Source organism: Chiloscyllium plagiosum, unplaced genomic scaffold (assembly GCF_037043375.1).
Source record: "Chiloscyllium plagiosum isolate Xiang-an unplaced genomic scaffold, Cpla_swu_hap1 HiC_scaffold_15, whole genome shotgun sequence".
In the NCBI taxonomy this organism is placed as follows: Eukaryota; Metazoa; Chordata; class Chondrichthyes; order Orectolobiformes; family Hemiscylliidae; genus Chiloscyllium; species Chiloscyllium plagiosum.
The window spans coordinates 48,758,699-48,781,049 of record NW_028270153.1 but is presented as its reverse complement, the minus strand read 5'-3'; the positions used below and the strand labels follow the sequence as shown (position 1 = coordinate 48,781,049).

Here is a 22,351-nt window from a genome sequence, read left to right as displayed (position 1 = left end):
TAGGGGCCTTCAGCTGGTTATAATATCTATCAATGACATTGTTAAGGGGATAAAAGGCATGGTAGCTAACATTGCAGAGGACACAATAATATGTTGTAAAAATGATGTAACAATGATGCAGACCAATACATATAGGTTAAGTGAGTGGGCAAGAAAACTGGCAGATGGAAAATATGTTGAAGTTGTTCACTTTGGCATGAAGAATTAAAAAGGAGAGTATTATTTAAAAAGTAAATTACTGAAGAATTCTGAAGCGCAGGTGTTTTAGTGCATGAATCACAAAATATTAGTATTTAGGTACAGCATGTGATTAGGAAAGCTAATGAAATCTAATCTTTATTACAAAAGAAATTGAACAAAAATTGAAGATATTATGTTTGAGTTGTACAGAGTACTGATGAGACAGCACTTGAAATATAGTGTGCAGCTTAGGTCTCCTTATTTAAGGAAAATATAAATGTGTTGGAAGCAGTTCAGAGAAGGTTTACTAGATTCAAACGTGGAATGAACAGGTTATCTCACAATGGAAAGGCTGTGTTTGTTTTTACTAGTTTAGAAGAGCATGGGATAACTTGATTGAACTCTATAAATTCCTAAATGACTAAGGGATATTTACCTTGCTCTTTTGTCTGCATTAGTGGCAGCTTCCAGATCCCACCTTTCCTGAATTTATGGGTCTATTTGATAAATCATTGTCATTTGCCAGAATTGATGTCTTTCTGAGCCTTGCTACCATATTTCTTTTGCGTGCACCTGGGTTGGAAAAGAAATTGAGGTATGACCTCTGAGGAGAATGATATAATAAGGTTTTTGGAGGCATCCTCAGTTTTAATTGCTCATGCCTGCTGGTCAAAAGCATGCTGCTTAAACTCTTGAAAGTCCAAGGTGGCTCAGTGGTTAGCACTGCTGCCTCACAACACCAGGGTCCCAGGTTCGATTCTGGCCTTTGGTGACTGCCTGTGTGGAGTTTGCACATTCTACCCGTGTCTGCGTGGGTTTCCTCCCACATTCCAAAGATGTGCAGCTCAGGTGAATTGACCATGCCAAATTGCCCATAGTGTTAGGTCCATTAGTCAAAGGGAAATGGGTCTGGGTGGGTTACTCTTTGGAGGGTCGGTGTGGACTTATTGGGCCGAAGGCCCTGTTTCCACACTGTAGGGAATCTAATCTAAGTCTTTTCTTGATGAAAATCAGAGTTTTTGCCTGTATGCCTCTAACACTAGCAGGCACACACTAAAAGTATCTTCTTTTGCAGCTTCATTATTGTTCAAAAGCTATCCTCAATTAGTTCACAGAAGGGAGATAACAAAATGAGTATTAAGTTGAAAAATAATCTAAGAACTATTGATGACTTTGCTCTGTATTGCACTCGAATTATAATATTTTAGATGGCTAATGCCTCTCTAAAATGATGAACAGAGGAAAATTATAGTCCACTGAAAATATTACCAATCATAACTTCCTGCATTTAAAGCTTAGACAATTAAAATTTAAAATAGAGAGGAATTTAACAATCAAGTCATCTATACATGGTACAGGATCACAAAATGTTTTGATGTGATATGGCAATCTTGAGATTTACTGTAAAATTAATGGCTTGGAAAATGTAGAGGTTATATCAAAATACTATGCCAGAGCAAGTGGCTGAATGTGTAAATGTTTCTTCTTGTCAGGATGTGCTGTAATTAGCCAATAATAAATAACTGTGGGGGACAGTGGCAAGGTTAAAGGTACGAATAGATAACCACACCAGAGATTCTAAGTCAAGTGTTTTAAGTTGCTGGTGTGGGAAAATCTACAGATCATGCTTCCAGCACAAACATTTGAACACATAACAAAGAAAGAAAGAACTTGCATTTACATGGTCCTTTGCACAACTTGAGGACATCCCAAATTACTTGGCTGTCAATGAAGTATATTTTGAAGCATCGCCTTTGTTACTCTGTAGAGAACCACAAGAAGTCCGCATTGAGCTTAATGGTCATTATTACCATTATCATTTATATTCTGGTGAACCATGACTTTCCTTGAAGTAAAAGGAATCTATTAACTACAAAGATCAGCTGAAGAGGGGGAAAAAAAGCATCATCCCAAAGAGAGCAGCTCAGATTCAAGCAGATTGCTGTGCAATATCAAAGAATCTGCAGTCCTGGTACTGAACTGGCAATTACTTTATGATTATTTCAGCATGATCTGCATTCACAAAAAAACACTTGTCTTTATGTAAGGAAGTCTGCAATAGTAAACAATATTTATGATTTGATTTTTGTTAAACAAAGGTAATGGCACCTAATCCCCCCCAAGACGTGTAGATGTTAAAGGCTGGCTGAGGTTAAATGTGAAACAGCTGCAAAAACAGTGGCATACATCAAAGTTCTTTCATGAAATAAACCTGATCAAAAATAAAACAAGGATGCATATCCGGTATCTCAAAAGCATCTTGTATAAATTTACAGTGCTTTTATGGATGAAAGATTTATTTGATCAGGTCTGCAATTTGCTCATGCTAATCTGTGCATCCTTACTGATTTTTAGGCCATTAATTAGTCATTGCGACAGCTACCATCAATAAAAACCAAGATTTAAAAAAATTCCTTTAAGCTGAAAGAGAGAAGAAGTGCGGAAAAGAATTTTGAATTTGCTTGACAGAATATGTAGATCTTTTTTAAAAAAAGTGGAATTATGTAGACAAAGAATTGAATGAATATTTCAAAAAGGTCAGAGAATAAACAAAAAGGAACAAAGTGTGAAGCAAATGATTGAGGAAGCAAAATAGCAGAAAGGCAAAATATTGCAGATGTTGAATATAAGTATGTTCATTTGCATTTTTACTATTTTAATATTGTCAATTAGGATTTATTACAGGAAATTTAGTAATGGTTAAAGGCTGTTACAGTGATAAGCTGTTCCTAATGTTTAGTTATTCTAACATAATGGTATGTGAATAGAAAATTAAAACTTCGAGAACATGGGTTTATTTTCATGCCAAACAACAGAAGCAAGATGTAAAACACAGGGCAAAGTGATCCCACAACCAATGGGTCAAATCTAAACTTTACAGTACTGCCAATTAAACAATTGGTTGACAATTAGACAATCAATAGGAGGTAGAGGCAGAAATGCCCCCCATTCTAAATGATGAGGAATCTAGTACACTGATGCTAAAGCATTTACAGATGCCTTCAACTAGAGGGTACGAGTGGACAATGAATTTCAGCTTTCTTGTTAGTTTCCCAGCATCACCAAGACCAGTCCTCAGACAATTCTATTCACTGCATATGACTGACACACTGGATACTTCAAAAATTATAGACCCTTGTACTATTCTGATTTGTGTTCTAGAACAAGCTACGCCCCTAGCCAAACTGTTCGAGTACAGTTATAATACTGGCCTCTTCCCAATCATGAGGAAATTTGCTCTGTCCTGCACACAACCATCTGGACAAATCTAAGCTGGCCAGTTACCGACCTATAAGTCTAGTCTCGATCATCGGCAAAGTGATGTAAGAGGTTGTTGACCTGCAAAGTAGTAAGCTGCTTACTGATGTCTATTGGTTTTGCCAGAGCCACTTGGCTCCTGAATGTTATTCTAGCCTTTATCCAAACAAGGTTAAGAGAACAGAACTTCAGAGGTGAGGTGAAAGTAACTTTCTTTAACATCAGGACAACATTTGAACAACTGTAGCACCAAGGAGAACAAGGAAAATTTAAAAAATTGAGATTGGATCTACTTGGTAAAAAGAAGAAGATGGTGGTTGTTGTTGTTAGAGGTCAATCATTTCTCTCCCAGAGCATCTCTGAAGGAGCTCCTTGGGGTACTGTCCTAGGCCCAATCATCTTAAGCCACTTCATCAAAAACCATACCTCTATCATAAAGTCAAAAGTGGGAATCTTCGCTGAGGATTAGTTCAGTAGCAATGTTCAGTAGCTTTTGCAACTTCTGAGGTATTGAAATCTGTGATAATATGCAATAAGACCTGAACAATATTAATGCTTGGACTGACAAGTGGCAAATATCATTCATGCCACACAAGTGCAGGAATTGGCCATCTCGAACAAGAGAGAATCCAATCATCACCTCTTGATGGTCATTACACTCACTAAATCATTTACTGTTAACTTCCTGGGGGGCTTCCATTGACCAGAAATTGAACTGGACCAGTTACATATATACATGGTTGCAAAAGCAGGTTAGAGGCTGGGAATTATGTAGAGTAACTGACAACTTGTCTCCCTTGTGTTTGCTCACCATCGACAAGGCACAAGTCAGGAAAATGCTACACCTGTACAGTGCAGCTCGAACATACTTGAAGCTTGACAGCAACCAAACCAAAGCAGCCTGCTTGATTGCTACCCCATCAACCAACTTCACCATTCACTTCCCTCACCACCAAGGCACAATGGCAACACTGTGTTCCATTTAGATGACATACTGCAGTAACTCATCAAGGCTGCTCTGAGAGCCCCTTTCAAACCTGCACTGTTTATCACCAGATGGCAGTGGAGTAGGACTTCTGAGCCTGAGGTTCATCTGCTTTTCTTTTTGTTTCTTTTCTTTTATTTCTCTTTTTTTTTCTTTTATTCTCTTTTATTTTAATAACCTCTCGCTGAATAGCTCAGTGCGATGGCTGCATTGATGGCGGCGAGTGGTCCCAGTCGTGTGAACTCTTGACAATTGGATTAGAGGTGAGTTTGGTCCCCAGTGGCATCTGCGTCCAGCGCAGATTCATAGAGGCAGTGGCAGAGGCAGTGTATAAGCCTCTGGTGACACCAGCTGCATCAGTGAGGTAGGCCCAAAGCAGACTCATGCTGCCGACGGAGTTGGGTTTGGGCCAGTGCAGCACCCAGCGGTATCAATAGCGTCGATATTAGTATGGTCCATCGAGGACTCATAATGGCGAAGGTGTCGGGGGAGGCGAGATGGCACTGTAGAGTGTTCCAGCGGTGGCTCGGTGAAGAGACTCGTGCCTAGCCACCAGGCCCATGGCTCATGGCAGTGCACTTAACAAGGGATGTAAAATTGAACTCCTTTTCTATATTTCTTCATTTTTCTGCCTTTATATTCTATGTTTTGGTTTATTTTTCTATGTTTTAAGATGGTGCTAGAGAGTCATGACACTATGCAACACTTTCCAATGTATGTTGTAACAAAATACATGTGAAAATAAATCAAATCATTTAGAAGATACTGTAAGCAGATAAAAGTGAAAATCATCACCTGTAAGTTTTTCTTTATGTTACACACCATTTTGACTTGGATATATATTGTTATTCCTTTACTGTTACTGGGTCAAAAGCCTAGAATTCCTTTCGTATATTACTGTTTGATTAAGCTTTTGTTTTGTAATAATAGTGCTTCACAGAATTTGTTAAGTTTGGTGTGTGTCTGATTCAGACAAACCTTTATGCAACATCTGTCATATCTTCTCCCACTGCTTTTGGTATGCTTAAAAAAAACTGCAGCAATCCGTGCTATCCATATACCTGTATTCCCTGAAAGACTTTTGATGACTAGTCTCACTATCTGATGTTAACCTGATTTGCTTCCCTGTCCATTCTCCATAGTAAAAATTTACTATAATAATGTCAAGTGGTGTACCAGAGTTAAATAACACACATGCTCTTGATTTACACGTGCAAGGTAATTTTAAAGGTTTTGTCCTGGGTCCCGGCTGATTGGATCAAGTCAGTTCATACTGAACGAACTGGGTAGCTCACTGAGTGCCAGTCAGCATTATGCAAAGAGTAAAATCAACAGCAGATTTGTTAGACTGTAAGGTATGCTACAAACTTTGGTGCTTCTGTTGTAATAGATTCATTCCTGTTACATAAATCATTTCATGCTTTAAAGCAAGGAGAGAAATTGGAAGGGAGTAATTAATTTTCGGGGCCTACTACATAATTGAGAACATGCTGTCAAATTTGTACGAGTTAATTTAATTTCTGCTTGTCTCTCTGAGACGGGAGTTCCATTGACACATTTTTAAAAGAATCTACCACCACACCTAACTGGGGATCAGCTTTTGTGCATTTCCATTGCTTAATATTTGTATACACAGCCAACCGCACATCAGTTATGTCCTGGCAACTGGTCTGGAATTATTCAAATAATCTGGAGACAGACACCTTTTTTTTCCAATTCCTAATATATTTCAGAATGAGAGATTAATTCTACAAAGTATCAGCGCAATTTCATTTTTAAAAATTCAATTTGATTGCAGCACTGTCACTTTTATATTCAAATAAAATGATGATAACTGTTTTGGTCTCACTGCCATCTTTTCTGGTGACATTTATTAGAAATGTCATGACGTTTATGGGATGGCTGAGCTATACATTAATGCTGCGTAAGCTTAATTTGTGATGCATTAAATTCAGTTCATCTAAATCTGTTCAGAAACTCAAACTTCATAAGTATTTCTACACTTTAAAAAAAAAATGCATGCGGTAGAAATATTGCTTCCTCCTTTTTGTTTAAATGCCTGACTTTTTAGGATTGGGCCGTGGTCAGTCCTGCAGGCTAAGAGCAACCATTCTGGGGATTAAAAGCAGGGTCCACTGGAGTATTGTGGAGACATCAGTTCAAAGGCTGCACCAGCTTTGCATGCAGTGAGACAAAGTGAGGGATTGTGAATAATGGAAGTGGGAGGAAGAGCAGTTAGTGGTGATGCATGAATTGAGCTGGTGCAGTAGCCCAAATGAGTGAGTGAGTGGGAGGTTCAGAGGGCAGAGAAGGTGAAGAGTTTGGGAGGATAAGGTGGGTGAGAGCATTGATAGGACATGATGCATGCAATAATGAGAGTTGTAGACTGTGGGCCTTGGTGACACATATGCGCAGTGGCAGAGTTGAATATGTGGTAGCCCTGTGAACATGAGCAATCAGAGAGAAGATAGTGAGCTTTACACTTAGTACAGAAGATCATTAACTTCTTCGTGCACTGCCATGTATTGAGCTAACCTGGGACATTGACTCATCTAGGCAACTCTCTTAGTCCAGGCTGGTTGGGTCTGGTGACTTGACCTCCTTTGGCATCAGTAGATAACAACTCTACCCTCTTGTCTACCACCTCATTCACCAGTACCTCCAGATCCCTTTTGTGAACTGAGGAGCTAACTTGCCTTTCTTAAGCATCTCTTTGGGGACTACAGTGTGAAGGGTAGTATCTTGCATCTTATCTCGTGCATTGCTGCAGTTTAAACATGGCACCAGAAGTGTGAATGTTATGAACTCCCAACAGCAGTGTGAACATTTCCACCTCTCATTCCACCACAAAGGTGCTATAGAGGTTGGATGTCTAGAAATGAAATCAAAGCAGAGAATGAAAAAAGTCAAATTGAGCCACGATGCCATACGTCTAACTCAAAAAAGTACTTTGCTTTAAATAAATAGGAAAATTCCAGATAACAGGCCATATTTTCCCTGTTGTACTTTCTCAAAATCATTGCCTTGCGCTTTAAAATCTCTTGCCATCCTATAAATTCATAGCATCAGTACCTTTTCTTTGCCATTCCTTCTCTCCTGAAAAGCACTGAATTGGGAATAGTGGATCAGATTGTAAAACATCAAAAAGGCAGAGGAAAGTTAATTAAATAGTGCAAATAACTATACAAATTAAAGGTGTGTTTTCGTTATTATGATTAGAAAACCGTGTATAGACAATTGTACGGGGCAGTATCCACTATTAGAGTCATAGAGATGTACAGCATGGAAACAGACCCTTCGGTCCAACCCGTCCATGCCGACCAGATATCCCAACCCAAACTAGTCCCACCTGCCAGCACCCGGCCCATATCCCTCCAAACCCTTCCTATTCATATACCCATCCAATTGCCTCTTAAATGTTGCAATTGTACCAGCCTCCACCACATCCTCTGGCAGCTCATTCCATACACGTACCACTCTCTGCGTGAAAAGGTTGCCTCTTAGGTCTCTTTTATTTTTCCCCTCTCACCCTAAACCTATGGCCTCTAGCTCTGGACTCCCTGACCCCAGGGAAAAGACTTTGTCTATTTATCCTATCCATGCCCCTCATAATTTTGTAAACCTCTATAAGGTCACCCCTCAGCCTCCAACGCTCCAGGGAAAACAGCCCCAGCCTGTTCAGCCTCTCTCTGTAGCTCAGATCCTCCAACCCTAGCAACATCCTAGTAAATCTTTTCTGAACCCTTTCAAGTTTCACAACATCTTTGAGATAGAAAGGAGACCAGTATTGCATGCAATATTCCAACAGTGACCTAACCAATGTCCTGTACAGCCGCAACATGACCTCCCAACCTCTGTACTCAATACTCTGACCAATAAAGCAAAGCATACCAAACACCACTTTCACTATCCTATCTACTTGCGACTCCACTTTCAAGGAGCTATGAACCTGCATTCCAAGGTCTCTTTGTTCAGCAACACTCCATAGGACCTTACCATTAAGTGTATAAGTCCTGCTAAGATTTGCTTTCCCAAAATGCAACACCTCGCATTTATCTGAATTAAACTCCATCTGCCACTTCTCAGCCCATTGGCCCATCTGGTCCAGATCCTGTTGTAATCTGAGGTAACCCTTTTCGCTGTCCACTACACCTCCAATTTTGGTGTCATCTGCAAACTTACTAACTGTACCTCTTATGTTCACATCCAAATCATTTATGTAAATGACAAAAAGTAGAGGACTCAGCACCGTTCCTTGTGGCGCTCCACTGTTACAGGCCTCCAGTCTGAAAAACAACCCTCCACCACCACCCTCTGTCTTCTACCTTTGAGCCAGTTCTGTATCCAAATGGCTAGTTCTCCCTGTATTCCACGAGATCTAACCTTGCTAACCAGTCTCCCATGGGAACCTTGTCAAATGCCTTATTGAAGTCCATATAGATCACATCTACTGCTCTGCCCTCATCAATCTTCTTTGTTACTTCTTCAAAAAAACTCAAACAAGTTTGTGAGACATGATTTCCCACGCACAAAGCCATGTTGACTATCCCAAATCTGTCCTTAGCTTTCCAAATACATGTACATCCTGTACATCCTGTCCCTCAGGATTCCCTCCAACAATTTACCCACCACCGAGGTCAGGCTCACAGGTCTATAGTTCCCTGGCTTGTCTTTACCACCCTTCTTAAACAGTGGCACCATGTTTGCCGACCTCCAGTCTTCCGGCACCTCACCTATGACTATCGATGATACAAATATCTCAGCAAGAGTTCTCGGGTACACCTGATCAGGTCCTGGGGTTTTATCCACTTTTAACCATTTCAAGACATCCAGCACTTCCTCCTCTGTAATCTGGACATTTTGCAAGATGTCACCATCAATTTCCCTACAGTCTATATCTTCCGTATCATTTTCCACAGTAAATACTGATGCAAAATATTCATTTAGTATCTCTCCCATTTTCTGTGGCTCCACACAAAGGCCGCCTTGCTGATCTTTGAGAGGCCCTATTCTCTCCCAAGTTACCCTTTTGTCCTTAATATATTTGTAAAAACCCTTTGGATTCTCCTTAATTCTATTTGCCAAAGCTATCTCATGTCCCCTACTGATTTTGCCCTACTGATTTCCCTCTTAAGTATACTCCTACTTTCTTTATACTCTAAGGATTCACTCGATCTATCCTATCTATACCTGACATATGCTTCCTTCTTTTTCTTAATCAAACCCTCAATTTCTTTAGTCATCCAGCATTCCCTATACCTACCAGCCTTCCCTTTCACCCTGACAGGAATATACTTTCTCTGGATTCTTGTTATCTCATTTCTGAAGGCTTCCCATTTTCCAGCCGTCCCTTTATCTGCGAACTTCTGCCTCCAATTAGCTTTTGAAAGTTCTTGCCTAATACCGTCAAAATTGGCCTTTCTCCAATTTAGAACTTCAACTTTTAGATCTGGTCTATCCTTTTCCATTCATATTTTAAAACGAATAGAATTATGGTCGCTGGCCCCAAAGTGTTCCCCCACTGACACCTCAGTCACCTGCCCTGCCTTATTTCCCAAGAGTAGGTCAAGTTTTGCACCTTCTCTCGTAGGTACATCCACATACTGAATCAGAAAATTGTCTTGTACACATTTAACAAATTCCTCTCCATCTAAACCTTTAACACTATGGCAGTCCCAGTCGATGTTTGGAAAGTTAAAATCCCCTTCCATAACTACCCTATTATTCTTACAGATAACTGAGATCCCCTTCCAAGTTTGTTTCTCAATTTCCTTCTGGCTGTTGGGGGGTCCATAATACAATCCCAATAAAGTGATCATCTCTTTCTTATTTCTCAGTTCCACCCAAATAACTTCCCTGGATGTATTTCTGGGAATATCCTCCCTCAGCACAGCTGTAATGCTATCCCTTGTCAAAAATGCCACTCCCCCTCCTCTCTTGCCTCCCTTTCTATCCTTCCTGTAGCATTTGTATCCTGGAACATTAAGCTGCCAGTCCTGCCCATCCCTGAGCCATGTTTCTACAATTGCTATGATATCCCAGTCCCATGTTCCTAACCATGCCCTGAGTTCATCTGCCTTCCCTGTTAGGCCCCTTGCATTGAAATAAATGCAGTTTAATTTATTTGTCCTACCTTGTCCCTGCCTACCCTGATTGTTTGACTTCTTGAGTTCAACACCGAGATACTTGTGTAGAACGTAAGGAGAATAGTATCATTGTCAGCATATTAGTGAAAGCAGAGTTAGGTGAAGGATGACTCATAAAAAGAATATCGGATAAGAGGCATTTGTAATTATGTTGTACAATACAAGCGAGCATGATGCAAATCCTGAAGTGTAGCATAGTATTTCCTATATTTTGTTTTCCCGTATTATTCAAAACAAATGATCAATTAAGCATTATCATCTGCAGCATATGCATTCGGGTTAACTATTTTCATTTGTAGACAGATTTAGAGACAACCTGTATTTTTCACAGTTAAATTTAATTTCTTCAGATTTGAAAACTGATTTTTAATTATTCTCTTCAAATTCAACATGGACCAATAACTAAATACACTTCAAAACATCAGTGATTATTTGGGGAAGATACCTGGGACCTGAAGAAAAGCAGATGTTGTTTCTCTTTTTAAAACAGTGGCAAAAGTAGCCCAGGAAACTACAGACCAGTGACACACATGTCTGCTGTGGATTAATCCATGAAAGCCTGTTTTTTTTTTAAGAATTATACCACAAACCCCAACAGTCAATTTCTTTACCAAGATGATATCTTACACTGAATGAACAGCAATTTTGTTCAAAATTCGATTTTGGTCACATTGTTGACTAGTTGGAACTTGATTGCACTGTACAGACAGTTATCCTCTTTGTCTTGCATTTTGGAACATAAAATAATAACTTTGGAATATAAGGAGAACTAGCTATTTGAATACATAACTGGCTTGTAGGCAGGAGAGTGGAGGGTTGCTTTTCAGACTGGAGGCCTGTGACCGCTAGTATGCCGCAAGGATCGGTATTGGGTCCTTTTTTTTGTCATTTGTAGAAATGATTTGGATGTGAATATAGGAGGTATGGTTTATAGGTTTGCAGCTGACACCAAAATTGGAGGCTTAGTGGACAGCAAAGAAGGTTACCTCAGAATCCAACAGGACCTTGGGTTAGATGGGCCAATGGGCTGAGGAGTGGCAGATGGACATAAATGCCAAGTGCTGCATTTTGGAAAGGCAGATCAGGGTAGGACTTATACATTTAATGTAAGATACTGGGGATTGTTGCCAAACAAAGAGACCCTGGAGTGCAGGTTCATAGTTACTTGGAAGTAGAGTTTCAGGTCGATAGGATAGTGAAGGCGGCATTTGATACACTTGCCTTTAATGGTCAGTACATTAAGAATAGAAGGTGGGAGTTCATGTTGGCACTGTACAGGATATCGGTTAGGCTATTTTTGGAATACTGCATTCAATTTTGGTCTCCCTGCTATAGGAAAGATGTTGCAAAACTTAAAAGGGTTCAGAAAAGATTTACAAGGATGTTGCTAGGGTTGGAGGGTTGCGCTATAGGGAGAGGCTGATGAGGCTGGGGCTATTTTTCCTGGAGCATTGGAAGCTGAGGGATGACTTTATAGCAGTTTATGAAATCATGAGGGGCATGGATAAGGTGAAAAGTGAAGGTCTTTTCCCCAGGGTAGTGGAATTCAAAACTAGAGGGCATAGGTTTAAAGTGAAAGGGGAATGATTTAAAAGGGATGAAAGGGGCAACGTTTTGATGCAAAGGGTGGCGCATGTATGGAATGAAATGCCAGAGGAAGTGATGGAGGCTGGTACAGTTAGGAAGCATTGAGGGAAATGGGCCAAATGTTGGCAAATGGGACCAGATTAATTTAGGATATTTAGTCGGCTTGAACAAGTTGGACTGGAAGGTCTTTTTCCATTTTGAGGACGGCACAGTGGCACAATGGTTAGCACTGCTGCCTCACAGCGCCAGAGACCCGGGTTCAATTCCTGCCTCAGGCAACTGTCTGTGTGGAGTTTGCATATTCTCCCCGTGTCTGCGTGGGTTTAATTGCCTGTAGTGTTAGGTGAAGGGGTAAATGTAGGGGAATGGGTCTGGGTGGGTTGCTCTTCGGAGAGTCGGTGTGAACTTGTTGGGCCAAAGGGCCTGTTTCCACACTGTAAATAATCTAATCTAATCTAATTTCTATGTCTCTATGGTGATAAATGGCTAAACAAGACAAATCCAATGCAACTAATTACCACCCAACCTGTCTACTCCAATAATCTGTAAAATGATTGATCAACATTACTATCAAGTAGCATTTACTCCACAATAACCTGCTCATCAATATTTCATTTTAATTTCACCATGACCAGACTTCATTTCTTTTTCCATGTCTTGCTCCAAACATGGAAAAAGAAGTGGAATTTCAGAATTGAGGTGAGAGTGACTGCCCTTGACATCAAGGCAGTGTTTGGCTGGGTGAAGTATCAAAAAGCCCGAACAAAATTGAAGTTAACTGGAACCAACAGGAAAATCTCCAATGACTGGAGCTATCCTAATTACAAGAGAAGATAGTCGATAATCTCAGCCCCAGAAAATCATTGGAGATGTTCCTTGAGGCAGCGTCCAACCATCTTCATGTACTTCAACAACATTCCTTCCACTAGAAGGTCAGAAATAGGATGTTTGCTGATAATTGCAGTGTTAATTTCTATCCACAATACATCAGAAACTGAACCTGCTTGCATTTGTGTGGACTGTTATACTGGAGCCTTTATCAATATGCAGAGTAGCACTCTTCTTGCATATGAATAGGGAGCAGACAGAGGTCTTTTAGCCTTTGAAGACTCCTCCAGCATTCAGTAGATCTGTTTATGTTCTGAATTCCACATTTCCATCTCTCTCCAGTAAGCTTTGATTTCCCTCTCCTAAAAGAATCTATCTACCTAAACCTTAAAAGATCTAATGACACTAATCCCCCCCCCCACTTTTGAAATAGAAGTTTGAAAAAAAAGAATCCTGCCCTAAAAAGGTGACCCCTAATTTTAAAAACGGTGCCCCTAGATCTGCAATTACCTACAAGAGTAAACATCTTTCCCACATCCACTTTATCAAGACAGACCATTCAAGATCTTATCCACTTCATTCAAATCATCCCTCACTCTTCTAAACCTTAGTAAAACTATATGGAGTCTGTGAGGAGAAAGTGAGGACTGCAGATGCTGGAGATCAGAGCTGAAAATGTGTTGCTGGAAAAGCGCAGCAGGTCAGACAGCATCCAGGGAACAGGATGCTGTTCCCTGGATGCTGTCTGACCTGCTGCGCTTTTCCAGCAACACATTTTCAGCTCTATATCGAGTCTGTCCCATCTTCCCTCCTAAGACAACCTGTTTATTCCAGGTATCAATCTAGTAGGCCTGCTCTGAATTACATCCAATTACATTTACACCCTTCCTCAAATAAGGAGCCCAAAACCGCAAACAGTATTTGAGATGTAGTCTCTCCAACCCCTGTACAGCTGAAGCATTTGGAATTTGTGTGCGCATTGAATGCACAAACACAATGTACATCCGGAAACCTGTATGGAATCATTGAATTGCTGGATTAAACTGTTTCCCTCACTTACTGCGTTCCTACAAGCACAGTTTTTAAAGTGATTTTTATGATGAAAGTATTTTGAAAATTGAACAAATCTTTCAGTATTTCAAAAAAGATGAAGCATTTATCAGTCTGAAATATGTGGAGTACTATTACCAGCTTCAGCGAGTTGAATTATATTAATAATTCAGTTCTGAAAAATATCAGTATATCTGATTCTGACGCAAGATTAATTAATTCTGAATTATGTTTAGAACAAATTAATAAAGCTCAGTCATTCACTGGAGAAAGATATCTAAAAACAAAGTGAAGATGTGACAAGGTTTTTGAGAAAGTTTAATGAAGCAAAATAAAAATTTGAAGAGAAAGGACTACAATCTCCACACCCCAAATTGTAAATCTTTCCATTTTATACCTTAAAATAAATCAAAATGGTTCAGAACTTAAATAATGTGAATTTAAGAGGTGGTATCACTTTTTATTGGCCTGTTCACAATCTGTAGTAATTGAAAATTCTAAAGAATTGAATATATTCAATTTAATCATGTATGTGGTCCATAAATGTATTCTGTGCAGAGACTTGTAATCAAACGCTCAACTCCCATTCAGAGCAACTCAGTTCAAATCCCTTTCAATTGGCAATCAAGCCAGCTTTGTTCTGGTTGTCAACAGACTTCTTTCTCCCTTTTGCATGGGAAGAGGACATTGAAAAGAAGATCATTTCCCCTCCTCCCCCTCCTGCTATTCACTGATAATGGTATGACACTGATGGTCAACATGGAGAGCTGTGCAGACTTTTCTTATCAATCCATTTATTAAATATAATTTCAAATGATAAAGATTGTGTATGAGAGCTCCCATAAAACTTCAACTTAAACAGCAACACTATATTGATCTTTAATTCTCTTAAACAACCTGGCTTGTGTTTTGAAATGGTCTGCTTTGATACACAATTTTGGTCAAGGAAAAGTGCAGATATCCTTAGAGTGATTTTCACATTAAGACAAAATACCAGCTGGAGGATCTTATGAAAATAATGGAAGGATCACATCAGGTCAAATAAAGTTTTGATGCAACTAAAATGACTGACTGTCAAATACAAAGGCCATTCCATTTCTGCTCTTAAGTAGATGAATAGATACCACTTTCACTTTTGTTAAAGCTGTTATTAAAATATTGATGAAACTCTTGCTTTGGTGCCACGACTTTCTAAGATGTTTTTTGAGGGGAGGTTTGCACGTACAGTTAGTTTTTCAAATCGGCCTTAACACTGATGAAAAGAAAATCTTAAGCAGACACAGTTGGTGTCTGTTGCAGCAATTATGTTGGCATTACAGACTCAATGATTCAGTACAAATTCTTGAAACAATTTAATGTTTAAAAAGGATAACCATTCATTTTATAATTGAAACAAATCCATTGCAAAACATCTTTTTAACACTGTGATGCACCAAATTTTCAACAGATAATTGGCTTGGTCACAAATCATATACTCAAATCATTCTCTGAAATCTTATGGGTTCCAGAATAGTTTATGTTGAGGAAACAAATAGCCTATCTTTGCTAACTGTATGAACCCTGCATGAAATCAGTTTGACCAATCCTAATGGCAAAATGTCTACCTCATAAAGTAACCAACAATTTGAATAAACCGTCTGTAAATTAATCAATGAGAGAGAGCCATTCTGGTCTTAAATTGATCCCATATCACATCTGAGCAAACGTGGTTGCTAGCGGTCTACAGTTTGATGACTGGAACAACACCACATGTTAGGGAGATCTCTGGAACACTTCAAATGCTATGTTTGCAACTCAACCGACCGGATAGGTAGTTAAGATCACCCATGGGAATTAGTAGTCAAGCATCCATTCTCTTCCTGTAGATTCTGGTTTTTACCTGCTTTTCTGACAACTGCAGAATCCTCTTTCATACATGTTGCATTCAGAGGGCATAATTTAACCTGAGGCTTGTGCAGGAAATTGATTGTAGCTTTTCTACCCGGCTAACCTAATGGCAGGAGACGTTGAAGTCCGATAAGGTCCAAAAAGGTGTGTCTGCCCATGCCTACCCCCACCCTGCCCCGGAATCCTAATGACCAAACCCTCCTGAACTCCGTCCTGCTATCTTACCTCTGTCAAAGAATCATTGCTTTGGTTAAAGTATGATGCTCAAAATGCCTAGCCCGTCCTGGCCAGTTTTGAGTGGGAGCAGGACTGAAGCAATGCAGATGAAGTGCAAAGATAGTGTCCCATGGTTCATCTACTGACCTTATTTGTTGCTTGCCTCAGGCCCCATTCATCTAACCTTTGCCTCTTGTTAAAATCAGAGCAATCACATCCATCCAAAGCATAAGCTCAGAATACCAGTGATAAAGCTTCTTATGCTGGGAGAACCTCCTGCAAGAGCGTGGTGTCATCTGATTTTTTTTCTCTGCTTTTGTGCAGAAGCTCATATTTAATTATTGCTGAACCTGGGTTGACAAATCATAGAGAAAATATTTAATTAACCACTGTTACTCCAGTAATGTCTGCTTTTTTCTCTGTGCTACCAGTAGTAGTAATCAACTGCAAATGTAATCTGGCCATGTTACATTTATTCCTTTCTGGATCTTGATCAACAAGAAGAAAAAAAACCCCAGTACATCTGAGGGTGGCTGGTGTGAGAAACAGGTGTAATAATAGGTGTTAGGCAAAATTTTTCTATAAATAAGTCTATAATAAATGTAATTACACCAGACATGTCATACTCGTGTATTCAGTTGATCATTTCTGACATCAAGGTTAAATCATAATACTGAACTAATATAACATTAGCTCTAGTTTGCCTCCAGCCATCTTGTACCAGGCCTGAGAATGCTTTATGTTGCATTTTCCACTGACATCCCTCAGTGTCATGTGGACAAAACTGGCCAAAAATATGTAAATTTAAATTTTACCAGTACGTAGTGAAATGTTAGATTTTTTGTTGCCTTTAGCCAATGAAAAGATGTCCTCAACCAAAAACACACTGTTAAAGGCATTCCGTGTATTTAACATACATCTTTCTTCAAAGAATATTAATTTTTATACATTGCTCTTTTACAGAGGAATGGTGTGAACTTGTCTTCTCTCATCATCATGCAATCAAATCCATTAAATGAAAATTTGTCCCAAAAGTGGGCTTTGTACTCCGAGCAGAAAAATGGACTTGCTGAGAAATGTGTGAGATTAAAGGCTAGTTCAGCAAATGTGCAAAAATAGAGATGTATCATCGATGTTGAAAGTTAGGTTGAACATTGCTGGGGAAGTTAAAACAAACAGGTTTCTTTGGAAGTACAAGCTTTTGGGGCACTGCCCCTTTGTCAGCTAGCTACCTGATGAAGGAGCAGCACCCTGAGCTTGTACTGTACTTCCAAATAAACCTGTTGGACTATAACCTGGTATTGAGATTTTCAACATTGTCCACCCCAGTCCAACACTGGCAACTCCACGTCATTGCTGGAGAAGATGTAAGAAGGAATCTGTTTTTGTTTGTGACAGTAATGTTGATTGTTTGTTCAGCTTCAGTTTCTGCTGATTACCATTTCACCGTTTCTTTGTATTTCAGTTTATGTTCCAGATGAGGACTTGAAGACAGGAGAACTGAGAGAAAGAGAAGATGCCAGCCCTTCTGCTGCAGAATTGCAAGGTAATGGTTACATGTGCACTGAGGAGGAAGAGGAGGAGGAGGAAGAAAGCAAAGGCAGTTACAGCTACCAGAATTCCCCAGTCAGTGCAATGTCCAATCAGGATGCAGAGTGTGAATCCCACCTGAGTGATACCAGTGACAGATTGGCTGACTTTAAAAGTATTTCTTCCCGGGATGGACAGGAAAAGGAAGAACAATCAAACGGAGAGATAAAGAATGGCCAACAGAACAGTTTAGGAGCAATGAGAGCTGTTTATGCTAGCTTTCTATCTGATTCATATTGGTCAAGTCTGGGATTTGACCTCAAACAATCAAAGACTGAAAGGACAAGCTGCAAGAGCAGCAATGAGAGCACCAAAAGTAGTTTTGATTGGCACCAAGATGCATTATCCAAAACATTTCAACAAACATCCTCTGGCAGGCCAGTGCCTAAACCAAATCTTTTCAGTTCAGTGCAGTTGTACAGGCAAAATAACAAGTTGTTTGGGACTGTTTTCACAGGTGCCAGTAGGTTTCGCTGCAGAGAATGTAGTGCAGCATATGACACTTTGGTAGAGCTAACTGTACACATGAATGATTCAGGACATTACCAAGATGATAATCACGAAAAGGACGTGGACCGCAACAGCAGTTGGACAAAGACACGAAAACGGGCTTTGCAGGACATTGATGGGATGCATGATGCCCAGAAAGTTTTAAAGTGTATGTACTGTGGACATTCATTTGATTCCCTCCAAGATCTGAGTGTCCATATGATAAAAACAAAACATTACCAGAAAGTGCCTCTGAAGGAACCTATGCCACCTATTGGATCAAAGTTAGTCCCTCCGACAAAAAAACGAGCCCAGCATGAAGTTAATCAGCCTTGTTCGCCAGATTCAACAACTGGAGTTGCAGGTACTTTTGCAGGTGAAGCACAAAAGAATTCAAATCCCTATGTGTCATCTAACAATCGCTATGGTTATCAAAATGGCGCCAGCTATACCTGGCAGTTTGAAGCCTGTAAGTCTCAAATCCTAAAGTGCATGGAGTGTGGAAGCTCGCATGACACATTACAGCAGCTCACAGCTCATATGATGGTAACAGGGCACTTTCTTAAGGTAACAAACTCTGCATCAAAGAAAGGAAAACAGATTGTTTTTGACCCTTTGGCTGTCGACAAAGCACAGTCAGTCACTGAAGGGCCATCAAATGAAACCCAACCATTGGCGCCGGTCAGCAAATTGCCTCCAGATTCATTAACACCCTCAGTATCAGAAGATAACAAAACCCATGAAGAAAAGCAAGAGATATCAGAAGACATGGAAAAACAGCAAAAAGATAAAGATGATTGCAAAGATGACAACCTGGAAAAGATCTTTGATCCTACACTTCAGTATCAGTATATACGAGAGGAAGATCTAGAAGAGAGCTCAAAGGGGGGCGGAGATATTCTTAAATCCCTGGAAAACACTGTTACTTCAGCCATCAACAAAGCCCAAACTGGGAGCCCCAGCTGGAGTGCTTATCCTAGCATTCATGCTGCCTATCAGCTCCCTGGTATTATTAAACCTGTGCAACTTGGTACACAAATATTACAAGTTAAGCCAAACCTGAAACCAATAGCTCCAAAAGTCAGATATTTCTCTGTTATTACAAGTAACCAAAACCAACCCCTTCAATCCAACAATGACCAAATTAAGGAAGAGCCTATTAGTCCATCTCATGAACAACTTTCATCCAAATTGGAAGAAAGCAATATTGAGAAAAAGGATCCAAAATTAAGTCTTCAATCTGGGGTAATTTCACCATGTAAAATGGAATGTGAGAGCCCAATAAAAACAGAAATTCTGCCTGATCAGCCAAGGACGCATTCCCCTTGTTTGAAAGATGCTGACGAAGCAAAAGAAAGGTTCAAGAAAGAGCCTGTAAAAAATGACACAGGCTCTCCAAATTTTTCAATGACCAATGGTTGCTCTGGAATGACTGTTATCACAGACCATCCATCTGAACAACTTTCTGTCAGTCCACTTAGTGCATTGCAGTCTATCATGAACACTCATCTTGGCAAAGCTGCCAAGCCCCTTAATTCAAACTCTGACCCTGTAACTATGTTATGTAGACTCAATAAAAGTTTATTGGAGAAATCAGCTTCACCACCAAGTTTAGTTAAGCCATCTAATCTTGCTGATCGATATTACTATGAAAGTAGTGATCAACCAATCGATCTCACAAAGTCTAAGAGTGACAAAGCTGCCCAATCAAACCCAGTCAAACCCTTTACTTCACTACCTTCCAAACATGCTTTATCAGATATTGCTGACATGGTAAAGGTCCTCCCTAAAGGCACAACACCAAAACCTTCTACCTCATCGAAGATGACAGCAGAGAGGTTAGAGACTGATGTGAGGAGCTTTGAAGATGTGTCAATGGAATTTTTACCAGTTCAGAAAAGAAAAGGTCGGCAGTCAAACTGGAATCCCCAGCATCTTCTCATTCTTCAGGCCCAGTTTGCTGCCAGCCTTTGGCAAACAGGTGAAGGCAAATATCTATTATCAGATCTCGGTCCACAAGACCGCATGCATATTTCAAAGTTTACTGGACTCACCATGACTACCATAAGTCACTGGCTTGCCAATGTAAAATATCAACTAAGAAAGACAGGTGGAACAAAATTCCTTAAGAACTTAGACACAGGACACCCAATTTTCTACTGCAATGATTGTGCCTCCCAGTTTAGGACTCCTTCCACTTATATTGGTCATTTAGAATCCCATTTGGGCTTCACTATGAAAGATATGGCAAAAATTTCTGTACAGCATGCCAGAGGGGATCAAGAAGTGTCTAAAGTGACACCTGAGAAGTCAGCAGGGCCATTGGTAACAGATGAGGACACAGGCAGCAAGTTCCAGTGTAATCTGTGTAATCGAACTTTTGCTAGCAAGCATGCAGTAAAACTTCACCTCAGCAAAACGCATGGCAAGTCACCAGAGAATCATTCGCAGTATGTAACTGAATTAGAGGAAGAGTAACAACTCAAGGTGAGCATCAAGACTCTTTCTGTATCATTCAAAGTATTTAAAGTATTGGGAAGGTGAGTCACTGTAAATTGTACTAAACTGTATTCAGGAGAAGTGTTTTGGTCAAGATAAAAAGTCCTTTGCAAAAATTCTTTATTGTTTCTAATGAATAATATTTTGAGTAACTATTCATACAGCAGGGACATTTAATCCGAAAGCTAAGGCCATCAGTTTGATTTGAAGGAAGTTTAGTGCAGTTTTTGGATAAAGAAATAATATGAATAATATGCCCCACATATTTGTGACATTGTGTTATTTCATAAGGTTTGTTTGTTACTCCTTCTTATTGTCAAAAATTTTCAATCATGTCTCTGCTGTACTAAAGAAAATAATTGTACCTGCTATATAAAAAGGGCCATTACTGAAACTTCTTGAGCTTCTCTCTGGCAGTTTGCATACTGAATTATTTAAGTATACCTGAAATGTTGAAAATATGCTGCTCAAGATGTTGATGCAAAATGGTCTGGTAGTTGACCAGAAGGAAACCTGTTTCACACAGTGTCTATTGTTCGTATTTCTTAACTTCAGTAAGAAAGAGAATTTAACTTGGTGTAAAACAGGTAGCCAGTGCCTGTTTTTTGCTACTGGTGTTGATAGTTCCCATCCACAGGATGTTTTGGCTCTGCAAAAAGCTTTTCAGAATCAGTTTAAAAGCTACAGGTACGACACAATTTTCTCAAAATATTGCACTTTTCTATTTCATGCCTGTTATTGCACAAAGATTCTTGATAACAATAAGTGTGTTGATTTGAATGGGTATAATTTATGTCTCAGTATAATTCTGATGCACATTAATGAAATTGAACCTTTGATTACTGGATCTGTGTTTTTTTTTGGGAGACAAGCACATTCCTTGGTAAACAATAATCTATTGATAAAGTGCAATTTTGTTTGAGCCTAATTTAAGAGAATGATGGAACTAACTGTGCATTGAATATTAATGAAATTACAATTATTATTGTATTTTGTGAAACTGTACAAGTATAATAAATATATTTACCATTTAAAACTCAACCTAGCAGTCGACTGTACACTAAGCCCTTTTCACATTCAAAACTGTATTATAGAGAGGTCTGTCAGAATGTAGCACTGAATGCTTTAATAGTTGGAGGAAAATTAGCCTATTTTTTCTTTTAGAAGGGACAGTCTGGAGAGTTTGGTACATAAATAAGGTATGTCATAAAGATTATAACTTCACTTGAAAAATGAAAATGTGTCAACCGTCTATTTCATTATAATAACTACTTCCAGCTTATCATGTGATCCAATGTGTGTAATACCAGGTTTTTGCTTCAGTATTATATTCAAAACCTGTGAAAAACAGAATGAATTTAAACCCAAAGTGATCCAAATTTGGCCATTACAAGTTCTTTGGAATTCTGCCTAGTTCTGATTACTTTGGGTGGGAATCATCGTGCCTTATCCATTAGAAGAATAGTCCACAATCCAGATACATTGTGTTTGGTTGCATGATGGTATGGTGATAGATGGTGACCTGCCACCTGATTTTGGAGTGCTCAGAGAGGAGGTAAGTTTTTAACTTACCTTTACCTTTAGTTCTCTCGGTGATAGAGAAGAAGTGTATTAAACTACTGGCAATCTTGTTCAA

General features: G+C 39.4%; 1 protein-coding gene across 3 annotated transcripts in view; it reads left to right on the top strand.

Annotated features, from left to right (window-relative positions):
- tshz2 (teashirt zinc finger homeobox 2) overlaps positions 1-22,351 on the top strand; it is a 493,972-nt gene that overhangs the window by 233,377 nt on the left and 238,244 nt on the right. For all 3 annotated transcript variants that reach the window (XM_043710220.2, XM_043710224.2, XM_087994950.1), the window contains one exon: positions 17,603-20,703. In XM_043710220.2, the coding sequence (XP_043566155.1) occupies positions 17,603-20,694 (3,092 nt within the window). In that variant the 3' untranslated portion in view covers positions 20,695-20,703. The remainder of the gene's footprint in view (positions 1-17,602; positions 20,704-22,351) is intronic.